Source organism: Harpegnathos saltator, unplaced genomic scaffold, assembly GCF_003227715.2.
Source record: "Harpegnathos saltator strain DR-91 unplaced genomic scaffold, Hsal_v8.6 scaffold61, whole genome shotgun sequence".
Taxonomy (NCBI): domain Eukaryota; kingdom Metazoa; phylum Arthropoda; class Insecta; order Hymenoptera; family Formicidae; genus Harpegnathos; species Harpegnathos saltator.
Window position 1 is genome coordinate 526,330 of NW_020230438.1, and position 14,730 is coordinate 541,059.

Consider the following 14,730-nt stretch of genomic DNA (forward strand, 5'->3'; position numbering starts at 1 on the left):
AAACAAATTCACCTTATTTTTCGATCACAGTAGTATATTGAGAAAAAAGGGAGAGGACTATAATTACTACGTATCGTGACTGAAAAGCTGTAACCTCATAATTATGTCTCGTCACGTATCTCTCACGACTGTAATAATTAAATATAGATACGATATCACGTAATTTCACGTATCTACATTTAATTAACGTAATTTTTGAACGACAACACGCACGACGACGTTTGTCGAGAGTGTAGGTGCCGGTACTTTTTTGGATCGGTACGTTCTACCGACTCGCCGCGTTCATACGTTTGTTCATACGAGAAGAAGACAATTTGCTCCGGTACACCACTTTCTCGGTCACTAAAGGTTACACTAAAGGTGCATCATTATGCGTGCGAAGTATGCCGAGAGGTATGTAATCGTAGGACGATCATCCTTTATTACGTTAAATTTATTACATGTCGAAATCACGCAAAGTCCATTCGAACTTTCCGCGAGGAAAGTCGCGATACGACCAAAAGGAGAGACGCGACGTGAATACAATGGTCGAACAATGGACGATCGTTTAAATAAGAATGAATTGTGGCAGAATGAATTGTGAGGACACGTGCAGAAATTACGACGACAGTTTGGGGGTATTGTCGTGCTCAATAAGATTAAGGATAACAATACAACACGTGTGCAAGAAAGCGAAGGATGTAAATAACAGTTTGTCGAAGTAAACGAGAAATCAGCACGGCTGATCAGCTCGCGTTTTCCATTCCACGTCCTGCCGCGAATGCGAATTAACGTCTCGTTACTTTCCACGAATGAGAGTGAAAATGAACGACGTCTCGCCGCGGCCGCGCTCTCGCGAGATCGCGCGCTCGCTGCGCGATCAATTAAATATAAAATATGTTTCTCGGGAACAAAGAAAATGGAGAAAACAACAATTATCTCACGGCACGCTTCGTCGAACGGCCGAACGGCGAAAAATCGCGAGACGTACGATGAAAAAGGAGGAAGATAAAATGGGCGAACACACAAGCGCGCGCGCGCGTTAAGTATATGCCAATTATCTCACCGAATCGGCTATTCCTCATCGTTGTGCTTGGCGTTCTACTTTTTTGTGAAAGTTGAGCCGAGAGTGAAATTCGACTACTTAATAGAGATGTGCGAATTGAGGATTTTCCGTTTCGAATCGAATCGAATTGAAATTTAGCTCTTAACTCACAATTTAATTAATTGGTTTAATTAACAATGCTGGCGGTAATGTCGTTCTATAGGAGTCACGTCAAACTATTCCGAATTATAATTATTACAAACGTTACAGAACCCTATCGTCCGTACACGTAAATTCTTCAACCTTGCGTTGATCGACTCTTTTCGCGAGAGTCGCGAAAAATATTTGTCGCAGCCAGGAATCGATCCTAAATCGATCCTCATTTGCCGAGTCTTAAGTTTATTTATTTACGTTTCCGCGATTCTCGCGCGATTCGAACAATAAAGATTCGGATTCAAATCGAAAGAAATCTTATCGGACTCGGCTCGATTGAACTTGATTGAATTCGGATAATTCGCACATCTGCATTACACTTAACAACTACTAGGGGACGAGCTCCTTCTTGGTCAGGACGCTGAGCGCTCTGGCTACCAGAGCCCTGCTCACAGTCGCGGCTGTGTCCTCGATGATTGGACTGGCTATGTCCAGGACTAGTCGGGGGTTCGAGTTGAAGAACGTCGCGGCAGCGTCGGCTAAAAGAAACGGGCAGTAGTAAGATAGGGGTGTGTTTAAACGCGTTTAAACTAGAAAATCTAGGAGGCGCTGAGCGTGAAGAGGATGCGGAAAGTGACGGAAGGAAAAGTGTTGGAAAATCTCTCTATCTCTTCGGGCACTTGGATTACATTAGATGCAGATTGAATTGCGGGTTAGGTCAGATTTGACTTGCGGGACTGCGGAGTTAAGAGGCGAGTAACAGGAGTCAACTGCGGAGACTGAAGTCGTTAATATGCGACAGCTTGCGATCGTCGAAGCAGTTTAAACGCGAGCTTTCGGACACTGACGGATGCGATACTTACCCGCTAGCGTGTGGACGGGAGGAGCTTTCAGTTTAATATTCCCGTCGCCCACATGAAGTTTAGTAACCAAGTTGTCCACCTCGATTCTCTGCACGCCGTTTTTATCGGTGACTTCTTTCCCTTGCGCGCTCACCCGGACCTCGGTGTCGGCTTAAACGGAAAGATAACGACGGTACGTCGATCAAAAGCGTCGCGTTTCTCAAATGACACGCTGCTCATGAAGAATCAGGGGGGAAGCGATTGGGCATGGTTTGGCCGTTTCTTCGCTCTCTCACATCAGGGCGCTCGCGATTTGCTCGCTCCTTCGAAGCTTATTAGCGCCGCCGAGTATTTCAAATACGATGCGTTCCATTGCAACCCGGGCGGGTTTGCGACGGGCGTGATAACGAGAGAGAAGTACGCAAGGACTACTGAATTAATACACGGTCGACGTGCATTATTAACAGCCTCCCGCCACGCGAGAGAATGTTTCTTCGTCTCTGACGTGAAACGCGCGGGCTGCCATTCGCTACTTTGATATAGACAGATAAACAGGCGGATATCGTAAATCGCGCACGAACGTCCACGATCGTAGAAATCAGCGCGTGAATCGCGGAACGTTCTAGAACAAACCCAATCCGCGGTCAAGCCATCAAGTCTCATCTGAGGGAAAGTGAATTTGCGCGCGAGCACGCGTGTGTTGCGTCTCGAACTTACTGAAGTTCCCTTTGAAGTTACCGATCCCGGTCAAAGGCACCAGCAGCAGTCTGCCCTGCACGTCGTAGTCGCCGTTCACGTGCACGTGCGGCAGCTGAGCCGTCAGCGAGACCGTGAGGTCGTTGGGGTTTGCCTTTAAGTCGCGCACGATGTAATTCGTGGCGCCGTAGACGCGAATCTGCGTCAGATTGGCCTTCATTTTCAGCGAGTCCAGGTTCCTGTCCACCGTCAGCGACGGCAGGAACAGCGGGTCTAACGCCGGCAGCTTCAGCGAGGGCACCCCCTTGACGAGATACGGCGTCAGTGCTTGCAGCTGCTTCAAGATGCACTCGTTGTACTCCGCCAGGTTGCCCGTGCGCGGGCACGCCGTCACTCCGGGAGCTGAAAGGAGTCGGTCGCATTTAGCAGAAAGGTCCGCGGAGAAAATGAAACAAACCGCGGAGACTTCAATCGAACTTGGACGAGCCGAAAATTCGCCTGCAAGTGAACTGGCGCAAAAACTCCTGGCGCCATCGCCTCCTGCGAGTGAGATTCGGCGCGTCTGACTCATTCAATTGTCGCGCTCGTTCAACCGGACCTGTTCCTCCGTGCATGCGACTTGCTGAAATTTTATCGAGCCTGCATGCATATTTATGTACGCGTCGAGTAATTCATTCGCCCGTCGAAGGGGAGAAATTAACATTGAAATTTATTCGCCGCGCGATTACGCTTTCGGGAGCCGCGTCGGGGGGTGAAGGTGCCAAGGACTCTTTCGCGAGATGTGTTCGCCGTGCCAAGCGCCGTGCCGGAAGAGATCGGCATTAGACACGTGCGCGCGAAGACGATGTAGGCTCGATGCAGGCGTTGCGCCTAGGGTCGCCCGATGCAAAATAACTATTTCCGGGACGGAAATTTTTTACATTGAAAAATAGGTTATTGGAGAATTCTTGTTAAATTTGACAGACAGAGGGGCGGTAAGACGATTGACCCTTTGCGGCGCAGTGGTGAGGTAGTGTACTTACCACCTTGTTTTTTACTCGGTTTTTTTAATGTTTTGTGCCAAAGTTACGTTTAGATATTAGATAGAATTACATAATTAGGACTTCCAAGAGTCTAAACAATATTATACTTTTTAATTAATTATATTTTCATTAATTATATGTCGCGCTGTTATTTATTGTATAAATAACTAAAGATAAAAGAAGCAGTTTCTTTTCGAATCAATTCAACTGTACGTAAACCAAAGGGGGCTAGAAAGATAAAGCCACAGATTTAGACACATGTTAAGCTTACCTTACTGTACAGTATATCATTTATTGAGAATTTTTCATACGCTCATTATCGAAGAAAAAAATGTCAAATATTGCACAATTTTGAAATTGGCTATTTTCAATGTAATGTCGACATACCGTGCCCAAATAATAAAACATGTTGCGAAAAGGAGTTTCCCGTGGTCTTTACATCCTATTGTGCATGGCGCTGTTCATTTTTCATTATTTATAAATAAATGAATTTTGAAGAAAGCGATTGAAAGGAACTCTGATGAATAAGTTTAATTAATTGTTTTTCATTTACGAGGTTTATATCGCGGTTTAGCTCAATTTCAAATGTTTCAAATTTGACACCAAATAATCGTAATAACTCATGATTCTATGTTACTTATGGTGTTAGCATATCTATACATATTTCTATGATTTTACTCTTGCATAGCGGTCATATCGGATCCGCCATTTTAAATTAAAAAAATTGAACTTAAGATTCGTAATCGGCGACCTAAAAAAAAAGAAACTTTGTATATACGTGATTTGAGCGAAATTGAAACTTTTGATTAACATCTCGTCCGCCATGTTGGATCCGCCATTTTGAATGTTTAAAATTGGACTTCAGATTCGTAATCAGCGGCCCAAAAAACATATAAATAACACGTATTCATAAAAAACTGTCCGGTAGAAAAAATATGCACCTCAAAGGGTTAAGAGAGGTCGTTGCTTATACTTGCAATGAATAAATGTATGAATTAGATACCAGCAGAGAGAAGTTTTGACATAAATCATACGATTGACCCTTTTCTTCCTTTTTTTTTACTATACGAATGGTTTCTCAGGTCGCACGTCAAATTTTTCGACTTTATAAATCCCCCCCGCCCCCCCTCTCCCAATCATTGCTCTCACATTTCTTCTCTCTAGTACCAGTTAAAAACATGAGTATTAATTATGATTATAATTTTCTTGAAATTCTGATTTTCCGGGACAGAAGACTTAAATTCCGGGACACGGGACAAACTTTAAAAAATTCCGGGACAATCCCGGAAATCAAGGCCATCTGGCAACCCTAGTTGCGTCCTGCCAGACAACGTCTGAGCTGAGCGAAGAGCTGAGCGCGGAGACGGTAAGAACCCGGCGGCGATAACTAAGAGAGCGGCTTTTTTCCGGCCAATCGGTCGGGCAGGCCTAAAATCGAAAGTGCACGCTAGTAGAAAGTGGAATTACGAAGTGGTGACTGGCGAAGGTGTCTTTACTTTTTTTTCTCTCCTTTCTTTCCTTCGCGCCGACGTTAATGGGACGAACTTATTCGCGCGGTGTATCGCACGTGGACGTTAGCGAAAAAATTGATTAGATAATTGAATCTCCAGAGGAGGCCTCTCGGCCTCTGAGAAAGGACGATCACACAGTGAACTGTGAGTAGATCGCGACTCCGATTGCTCCTTGGGGGGGAGGGGGGGATATTTTCACTCGAAAAGAAAAAAAGAGAGGAACTGTATTACGAGAAATATAAGAGAAAACAAATTCCCCCCCGTTATTGACTCTCTCTCTCTCTCTCTTTCTCTCTTGATAATTATCAATTCGAAATTCGTGATCAATGCGAAATTCGCGACCTGAATTATCGGTCCTGTTTCGACCTGTTTTTTTTTTCTTTTTGTACACGTGCTCGTTCCGGAGCCGATATAATTTTACCATTTCTATCTCTTTTCCGGAGTCGCGCGCAAAAGTCGCGAGTTCGAGGACAATTTGTGAAAGACCGTATCGCACTAGCGACTCGCGGCTGCGACTGCGACTGCGATTGCGATCTCTTATTTTCCAATCACACTTGCGATTGGCGATCGCGGCTGCGGCTAAACATACTGTTAACATACTGTCACACGTACAATCCCAGAGAAGGGGTTTACATTCTACGAGATCTACTAAATAATAGTCTATCTCTTCATTAAATTGTTTCGACATTAAAAAAAAAGATATGTAACACATAAAACAACACTGAATACAACCTTATTCTAATGATCACCGACTTCTACATACTATCAGATAAATGTGATTACGACGAGCGGGCGCACGTGATTATACCGAGTTCTGTGATTGGTCGCGACTGCGGCTGCGACTCGAAAAATGGACAGCCGTGCAAACGATAGTCGCGAGTCGCAGCCGCGAGTTCGCTGCTCTCTGATTGGTCGAGGAAGAGTCGCAATCGCAGCCGCAGCCGCAGCCGCAGCCGCAGTCGCGAGCCGTTAGTGTGATACGGCTATAAAACGTCGAGCGGAGGCCGTGCGTGCGTCCGCGAGCGTGACAACCAGCGAGCTTCTGACGGGCGCATGTAATGACAGTAATAAATCGCTGGAAACGCAAAACAAAGGCGTCATCGAGTTTCTCTGGAAACAGGAACGCGCTCGAGATTATATCGCAAGTGTTGAGCGCGCGCGGCGAGGGGAAGCCGGGTGAGGCATTGCTTCGCGAGTAAAAGTGCCGCTCGATCAAATTGCAAATTACATTGTGTACTCGCGTATGCGACATGCGACGAGAGCGTAATGATATCGCACCACGTAGGCGTATCCACGGCGGCGCCCATCCTTCGATTTTCCTCCGATTTTCCTCGTCGCCGCGCGACGCTTCCGGGTTTTCTATCGATCATCGATCCCGCCTGACCAATTACGCGACCGCTCCTGAGCGAAAACGACGACGCCGCCGCCGCCGCCGCCGCGCGCGTGTAATTTACCGCCGATCGCGCGATGCTGAGCGAAGCGCTCACGGGCGCCACGTAATCCATAAATTAGCCGCGCGCGTCACCGCAAAGAGTCGGCTACTTTTTTGTTTGTTTTTTTCTTTTTTTTTTTCGTTCGCCTCAATGGAGATTGTTGTTATTCGGAGAAACTGCAGAGCGGAGGCGAATCCGTAGGATCGGCGAAGAAATCTCTCGTCTCGCATGAGCGGCGATCGCGCCTCGACGACTCGAGCGTGGCGACCGGAGCGGCCTTCGATTCTCTCACGGGTGTTAATCTCATTTCATGTTCGAGTCGCGTCGATCATAGACAGAGTTCGATCGCAGGGGGCCGCTTGCGACCGACAGTTTCCTTCGGCGCGAGCACTCGCCGAGTGCTTTGGGAAATGCCCGCCGCTTAGGCAATACGCTCACGCGCCTCTGTGCGACATTCGGGTCAAGGGTTCACCGGCGCTTAGTCTTCCCGTAAAAAGCCTCATTCCTCGATCGTGTAAGGCCGGTGTCTCTCGGACGCAACTAAACGCAACTAGACGCTAATTAAACGCGTGGCGCGTCGACAGCACGATAATCGAACGCGATCGAACCGGAGGAACCTGTTCCTAGAAACTTTTACTTATCGGCTTATTTCACAACACGCGCTAATCGGCGCGCAGAAAATCGCGAGACGCAGAAAAAGCATAAATGCTGCGGAAGCAATGTTACGGAGCTGCGATTCGAGTGGTGAAAATGAAAGACAAGGAAGACAAGAAAGACGCGTCGCTGAAACCAGACGCATCGCTCGCGAGTCCCAGCCAACGGGAGATCGCGAGCCGAAATCGCCGGGGTCTGCGATCGTCGCTCAACGCGCTAATTATTCGCGTCGCAGAGAAAGAGCGGCAACTTACGCAGCTGCGACGCGGCTCTTCCGATCCACGTGACGACCAGCACGACTCCGATCAGCATCGTCCTGCCGCCGAGGGTCTTCATGCTCAACGACAACGACCGACTCGATCTCAAGACTCTTCGCGAGATGCCTCTTCGCGGGATGCGCGCGAGATCGCAATTAGCGGTGGAGCGAGATATCGAAAATGCGTGCGATGGCCCCGTCGCGCGGGTATATATAAAGTAAGCGCACTTTCTCCGCGCGTGGTACACCCCACCCCACGGGCGTATCTACGACGGCGACGGTGAGTGAATTCATCACGGTAGAATGCCTCTCCTCTTAACTCAGTCAGGGCCGTGCCAAGCGCGGCACACACACACACACACACACACACACACACACACATGCATGTGCGCGCGTGTCTGTGTGAGACATCCGGCGAAACACATCACGGCGGGGGGGAGGGGGGGAGGAAACCGCGAAGAAGACCCCGGGATTATATAGCCTCTCGCGTCCTCCCGTCGTGGACGGTGGCGATGCCTCGCAGCGCTCGCAGGGCGAGCGAGGAGAAATTATCCTCGTCGCCGCGACGTCCAAGACTGTGAAGAGGAGCCGCGTCGCGTGGCTGCTGTAATTGCACATCACGACGTCGCGGCGGGATTGTTGACTTTCGACACACCGCGCGGCCGCGAAATGCCGTTTCGCCGGCAGACGGCACGGCGAGTCCTGGCGAGTGGCGGGCCCGCCAGGGATTAACGGAGTCACGCGAGCAAGCAGTTTCGCATTTCCGCGCGAGGGAATTCACGAGGGAGAGATTGCGCGCGTGCGAGGATGTTGCTCCTCTCGCGCCCGTTTTACCGTCTCACCGGCATAACCCGCGCCAACTCCTACCTCTCGTCCCTCTCGTCTTCGTCCTCCCTTGCGGAGGCTTCTCGCGCCTTGAGCGGACCGAGCCCGCTCTGCGTACCTTCGCCGAGTGTTCATGATTCGGCGCTCGTGCTCGACGAATTCTGCATCGTCACACCTTGACACTGTTACTCTCACGTGGGACCACGGACGACGTTGCGTTCATGACGCAACGGCGCGGAATCGTCGCTCTGGAAGCGTTGCTCTGCTCTGCTCTGCTCGCGTTCGTCGAATCCAGCGGGATCTCGCGCGGCGTACGCGATACGCCGCGCTGTCAGCGCTGAAAAAGAGCGAGAGAGAGAGAGAGAGCGATCTCTTCCTCTTTTTACTCGTAGCGTGGGACATTCTTTCATTTGGATCATAGCTCACGGCGAAATTGCCGCAAGCCGAGTGAAGGAAGAGACGAGGGAGGAGTGAAGCAAGCACCTGTTCTCGCGTACGCATAACGCTCTAACGAGCGCTCGCGCGCGCTACGCGATTGCGTAATATCGGGTGCATAATAAGACGCGGTAACAAGTGTTATACATGCGGGATTAGAATTACAGGCAGCGCGCGGAAAGATAGGTGCAATGTTGCACCGCGGATTACGATAGTTGCAACTTGTAAATGTCAACAAAGACTTTCAAGCCATAGGCCACGGCTGCGATCCGAACGTGTTTCTTTTCCCTCGATGGAGAGGAAGAGAGAGAGAGAGAGAGAGAGAGAGAGAGAGAGAGAGAGAGAGAGAGAGAGAGAGAGAGAGAGAGAGAGAGAGAGAGAGGGGAGGAGAGAATTCACTCGGTCGTTAAACGCAAAATCTCGCTGTGAGAGGATTTTTTTTCTCCTTCTTAATTCGCCGCCAGCGTAGCGTAGCTTTCTAATGATGCCTCGGCGACTCGAGTGTCACGAATTGACACGCGTAAGGAATCAATATTTGTGCCAAGATACGCATCACTGTGCGGTTATTCCGATACGTCGATCTGTCGCCGCTAATCGCCGCGGCTGTTCCTTTTTTCTTCCCCGCCTCTCGCATTCTTTCCCTGGCCTCGGGGATTCCTCCTACGATTGGCTGAGATTAATGAACGACAGTGGTTGTCTTGGGCGCGGATTGTCATTAGGATAAATCGTCGTCGTGCCGTTCTTGCCGGCGATCTTGCGCAATCTTCCCTCGCATGTAACGTGAAACAAATGCGAATGGCGACGTCAATGGAGGAGGGACAGGGGACGATCCGGGGAAATTCTGCCGGTGGTCGACGTGAAAAGCGGACTTGCGACATCGATTTACTTCCTTCGATCGTCGCGTGCGTGCGAATCTCAGCCCGATGCTGTTTTCTGATGCCAAAACGAAAAAGTCGTGCACGCGATATTCTTTGGTAAGTTAAAACCTGTTCGCCCGTGTGGGAATCCGGGGTCACAAAGAGACTCTCCCTGCAAGTAGCGGAAGAAGCGAGGAATGTCGAAAGCTCGAACGCCACGACGATGACGAAATTACGTAAAGAGTGACGAGAATCTCTCGTCTCTTCCGCGCGAGCCGCACGATGTCGGAAAGAACTTCGCCGAAGAGTAGTCCGTGCCTCTGCTGTTAGAAAAGTCGCTTTATTCACCACGTTTCGGTTAACCCGAGACCCCGAGGCTTGAGAGTGCACAAATACGTATATATACGTGCGAGTAAATGAATAAATAAATAAATAAATAAATAAATAAATAAATGAACGCGCGAATCGTGCACGAATTGCGACGTGTATAAGCGAAGAAACGGCCGAGACGCGCGCAGACTCACTCGAACGAATACAGATAGGAGAGGAGAAGAGCGGCGGATAAGTAAGTAAACGCGCGCCGGGCGAAAGGTGCAGAGCAAGGCACAAAGGCGAGAGATTCCTTCCGGGGGCGACTGTCCAGTCAGACGGCTTGCCTAATTGACCGGCAGATCTTGGTACATCCTGTAGATGACCGCGTCGGCCGTTTTCTCGCTGAGCCCCTTCGTGGCGAAGTCGTCGGCGAGCATCGCGGCGACTGCCTCCGCAGCCGTTAAACCTGCGGAGGAAAGTCAATGTGAAGATGAGAGATTAACCGCACGAGTTAATATCGCACGGGACACGGGAGACGTACGGTCCGGCAGCTTCGTCGGACGGTCAGCCGTCCGACGGCAAGAAAGCGAGGACTTTTACTCTCTCGGATCTCGGATCTCGGATCTCGCGTCCTCTCGCTCCCGCTTCCTCCCGATCCCGCGAGCGGAGACCGGAGGAATTCCGATATCCCCGCGTAAATACGCGCGCGGAATTTCCGAGTGCACGCTCGCTTTCCTAGCCGGGCTGTCCCGCCGGGTTTGCGGGTAATCGACGTGGGACCACGTCGCGCTCGATAAGCGATATCGCGCGCGACTATCGCGGAGTCGCCCGGCGGAGCCGCACCGCGTTGTCTGGCCGACGGCCGGACTTTCCACGGAAGAATTCGCGGCGGCTTTTCATGCCGCGCGAGTAACCGCGGAAGAGCCGCGACGCGCGGCCCGTAACAAAAACAGATGCGGTCTCACGTAATCCGTGCCGCGACCGGCTTCGGCCGGCGAGCGAGCGAGCGAGTAATCGATCGGCCGATCGGACACTCGCATTTAATTCCGCGCGTTCTCTTTCGCAGCGCCCTCTTTTTGTCTCTTTCCTCGACCCGAGCCGAGGACGATCGCAATTTTGCGGTTTCGCTTCATGCGCGAGCGCGGGAATGCGCGGGAAGTGATCGCGACGGCCGTAATAATCGGATGATGAAGCATCGCGGAGTTGGGTCGCTCGCCAAGTTGGAGGAGTCGCGCCATCGGTGACGTCGAACACTCACCGTGGCTGAGAGCAGCTCGCACCGGACCCTCCTCGTCCATACCCTGAAGAGTGATCTTCTGATCTCTGGCTGAGAGTCTCGCACGAGCGGCGCGCACGATCATCAACTCGCCGTTCACCCTTTTCAGCTCCAACGTGAAGTCGCTCGTCAGGTCAGCTGTTAGGAGGAGGGAGTTACACTTTTTCATTTTCGCGACGCGAATTCTTACACCTCTACGCTAATCTCCCCTCCTTTCCTCTCTTGTTACTCACTAAAGTTCCCGGCGAACAGGCCGTTGCCGCGCAACACTTCCTTCCCTACTTTCCCCACGAGCGTGTACTGGGATCGCACGCGAAGCAGCGGGACGCGTATCCTCAGGATCACGTGCATCACGTCGCCCTGGAATATTTCCGAGGCGCGTCAAAGGTGGATCGTTCGCACGAGGCCGAGAATCGCGAGAAACTTCATTTTCGGCTAGAAGCGTCTCCCGCTGCTATCCGAAGTCGGCATAACGGGTTACGCGCGCGGTAACCCTTAATCTTTCAAGCGAGTTCGCCATTTTCCAACTGTTGAGGCAACATGGTCATTTTCTGCGAGAAATTATAGGACTCGCAGCAGAGACGGCTGAAGGCTTATTATTGTACACATTATTGTCCTACGGGTCTTACGTATTCGCGAGCGCGACGTCGAAAAATACAAGGGGAAAGCACCAAACGACCCCGACATGTCTATCCTTACTTCAGCTTCCTTCGAATGCGCTCGTTTCGCTCTCCTGGTGTCGTTGAACCCCGTGTCGTTCACCGGGCGCATCCCACCGTAATGATAAATCAGCTGCATCCCTTCCTCAAAGTAACCCTGCTGCTCCTGATGGCCCTTCGCGTACCTCATCGAGTCCCTCGAGCCTTTAGCTTCCCCCGCCGCTTGAGCCATGTCGTTTCTCTTCATCAGAGCTTCGCCCTCCGTGAAGTTATGGACGATGAACCTCGCGCTCTCCCGGATGTCCTACGAGACGAATTCGCGAGGATTCGTGGATAGCCGTTTGTTTGTCACGCGAAGGATAAGTCAGATTGTTTGATCAGACGGAAATGAAGGGGGGGAGAGAGTAGTCAAATACCTTCATGACGTCTCCGATGCCGTACACTCGCCGATCCTCCCTGGGCTCGACCCCGAAGTTACCAAAACGCCTCACGCTCCCGTTAGCCCTGTCACCCGCGTAGACGATGTCGATGTACCCCGGCCGCCGCCTCGCTTCCTCCTCCGGCGTCTCTCTCGGATCGCCCGAGGCCGCAGGGTCCAGCCGCGCCCGAGGTTGCGCTTCTCCGCTAGCTCTTGCATCAGCGCGATCTTTCGACCTGGCCGACCCGGTCGCTTCCGACGCGGAAACCTGTTTCGGCAAATTGTGCACAGCTTCAGCAACGCTACCGCCTGCCCGCTCGATCGGCTGCCGCCTCGTCGTGAAACACGTTACGTAAAAGGAGAAATATCAACGTACAAGAGAGGCGCCGAGAGGAAACTCGGCGAGTGTAACACAATTACGCGACCGCGCGGTAGTGCGGTATATGCCGTCGTCTGAGTTACGTAAATTCCGACGGAATCGATCGGGTTGTGAAACGAAAGGCGAGACCTCGGCTATAGAATATACGTATGTGAACAAACCTCCGCGTCGGCGATCCGTCCTCCACCGTCGGCGCCTTGCCGCGACGCTTCAAAGCGCCGGTAGCTCTTCGGATACGCTCGATCCCGGGAGTCTCGCGCTTCCTCGCAATCGGCCGCGTCATCGCCACGAGCGCGCGAGTCGCTTCGATAATTCCCCTGGAAGTCTTCCGTTCCCCGTGAATAAATAGATTCAGCGTGATAAACCGGAGATTGGTGGCTCGCGACGTTTCCGGGAATGCTCGTGTCCGAGCCGCTGCGCGTTCCGCCTCTGGGAGGCCCGACGGCCACCTCGTCAGGTCGTCGGTCGTCGTACTGCCGACTCTGCTCGAAGGTGCTGAATCGCTGCTGATTTTGTCGCGACCTATCGCGACGGTCCTCCTGGTATCGGCTCCTGAGATCGGCGGTTTCACCCGAGGGCGCCATCACGGCATCGTGGGAGCTCTCCTGCGGCGCGTTGACCTCTCTCGTCATGGTGTGGAATCTGTACCTGACGGACTCCACGTCCCTGAGATCGCTGTAACTCACGTAGCCGGCCTCGAGCTCGCTCAGGTTAGACTTGAGCCCACCACGAGCTACATGAACGCTCTCCAACGTGGATTCATTGAGACCGACGATCTCCAAGTTCCTCAGAATTATTCGGTAGCTGGTGTCGCCTTCGGACTGATCCACTTTGATCAGCGGCACCCGCAGCGGGTTCAAGTCGCCGATCTTCGTGAGACCCCCCGACACCGCCTTGGTCCAGAGCATCTGAGACATCTCGAGCAAGCCGCATCTCGCCAAAGTCGCCGTGGAAAATATAAAAAATACGAGGAGGAGCTTCCGCTCGTTCATCTTGCAGTGATCGAGACAGATTTATCGTATCTTGCTGGAAATTCTCGATCTCGGAAGGAAACTTCCTCGAATACCTCCTCTCAGCGAGCGAGTTCTCACGTTTGCGGCACGTTTGTCTGCCGGACGAAGAAGATCGGCTCGTAGATCAGCAACAGCGCGATGCCGACGGCGACGAGTATCAGCAGGAAGCAGCCGACGATCGTGCACGTGAGCATGCGTTTCAGCACACGTCGCGTCTCGTCGACTCGCGGTGCTCGACAGCTCCGGGCGACATCGTGAGAACAATCGAGGCGAGGATGAAGCGGCGACTTGCGAGGGGGACGGGGATCGGGGACAGTCGCGGGCGATCGCGCGACGATGGTGATTGCGCAAACTGAATCGATACCGCGAGGTGTCGACTGCGAGTCGGCGATGCGCTCGCGGGTGCTTTTATCATGGCCCGATCGTGCAAAGGCACGATCGGGCCGTGATGAATCTGGGCCATGGACCAGCGTCTTGCGCGCTGAGATGCCTAATTAAGCGGCTCGAGCGGCTCTTGGTCCCATCGCGATGGATTCCCCCCCGACGTTCGACATTTCCTTAAGTTCGCTCGTCGCGCGATGATGTAATGGGGAGCAAGGTCTTCCTACGACCTTCCAGCGACAATTACGGTCAATAGATGCATGAGAAATTGCTCACAGGGAGGGAAGGGGAGGGAGGAGGGGAGCATGTGCCTGTTGGAGGGGTCGCGATTCATCATAGGGGAGAGAGTGTGTTCTCTTCGGAGTGTTCTGTTCGGAACATTGACGATTATCTCTTCGCTCGTTGTAACGAGACAACAGTTGTTACCCACATTCAGCGGTAATTGCTCCGTGCGTGATTGCTTCCCCAACGTTAATATTATCGCAATATACCGTCTTTCCGCACTTTCGGGGTGCGGGGTAATGGAAGGTCCGAGGGGAAAGGAAGAGAGTCGCGAATAACATTGCCAGGACGAGGTAACTCGG

General features: G+C 51.8%; 2 protein-coding genes across 2 annotated transcripts; both read right to left on the bottom strand.

Annotated features, from left to right (window-relative positions):
• Positions 1-929: 929 nt before the first annotated feature.
• On the bottom strand, positions 930-7,791 carry LOC105182644 (circadian clock-controlled protein). The gene is made up of 4 exons (XM_011140238.2): positions 7,590-7,791; positions 2,737-3,117; positions 2,041-2,190; positions 930-1,716 (listed from the first exon to the last, which is right to left on the bottom strand). The coding sequence occupies exons 1-4, from the start codon at positions 7,669-7,671 to the stop codon at positions 1,568-1,570; spliced, it is 762 nt and encodes a 253-aa protein (XP_011138540.1). The 5' UTR covers positions 7,672-7,791; the 3' UTR covers positions 930-1,567.
• Positions 7,792-9,230: 1,439 nt separating this feature from the next.
• LOC105182682 (uncharacterized) lies at positions 9,231-14,385 on the bottom strand. Its single transcript, XM_019841122.2, has 6 exons — positions 12,914-14,385; positions 12,372-12,641; positions 11,996-12,259; positions 11,530-11,656; positions 11,279-11,434; positions 9,231-10,486 (listed from the first exon to the last, which is right to left on the bottom strand). The coding sequence occupies exons 1-6, from the start codon at positions 13,742-13,744 to the stop codon at positions 10,365-10,367; spliced, it is 1,770 nt and encodes a 589-aa protein (XP_019696681.1). The 5' UTR covers positions 13,745-14,385; the 3' UTR covers positions 9,231-10,364.
• Between the last annotated feature and the right edge of the window lie 345 nt (positions 14,386-14,730).

Excerpts from the sequence above, each read along its gene's own strand:
- LOC105182644 (XM_011140238.2), bottom strand. The coding sequence starts at position 7,671 with ATGAAGACCCTCGGCGGCAGGACGATGCTGATCGGAGTCGTGCTGGTC. Across the intron at positions 3,118-7,589 it reads AAGAGCCGCGTCGCAGCTGC|CTCCCGGAGTGACGGCGTGC; the intron begins GTAAGTTGCCGC and ends GACTCCTTTCAG. Across the intron at positions 2,191-2,736 it reads TAACTTCAAAGGGAACTTCA|CCGACACCGAGGTCCGGGTG; the intron begins GTAAGTTCGAGA and ends TTTCCGTTTAAG.
- LOC105182682 (XM_019841122.2), bottom strand. The coding sequence starts at position 13,744 with ATGAACGAGCGGAAGCTCCTCCTCGTATTTTTTATATTTTCCACGGCG. Across the intron at positions 11,657-11,995 it reads CGCATTCGAAGGAAGCTGAA|GGCGACGTGATGCACGTGAT; the intron begins GTAAGGATAGAC and ends GAAATATTCCAG. Across the intron at positions 11,435-11,529 it reads CCTGTTCGCCGGGAACTTTA|CTGACCTGACGAGCGACTTC; the intron begins GTGAGTAACAAG and ends TCCTCCTAACAG.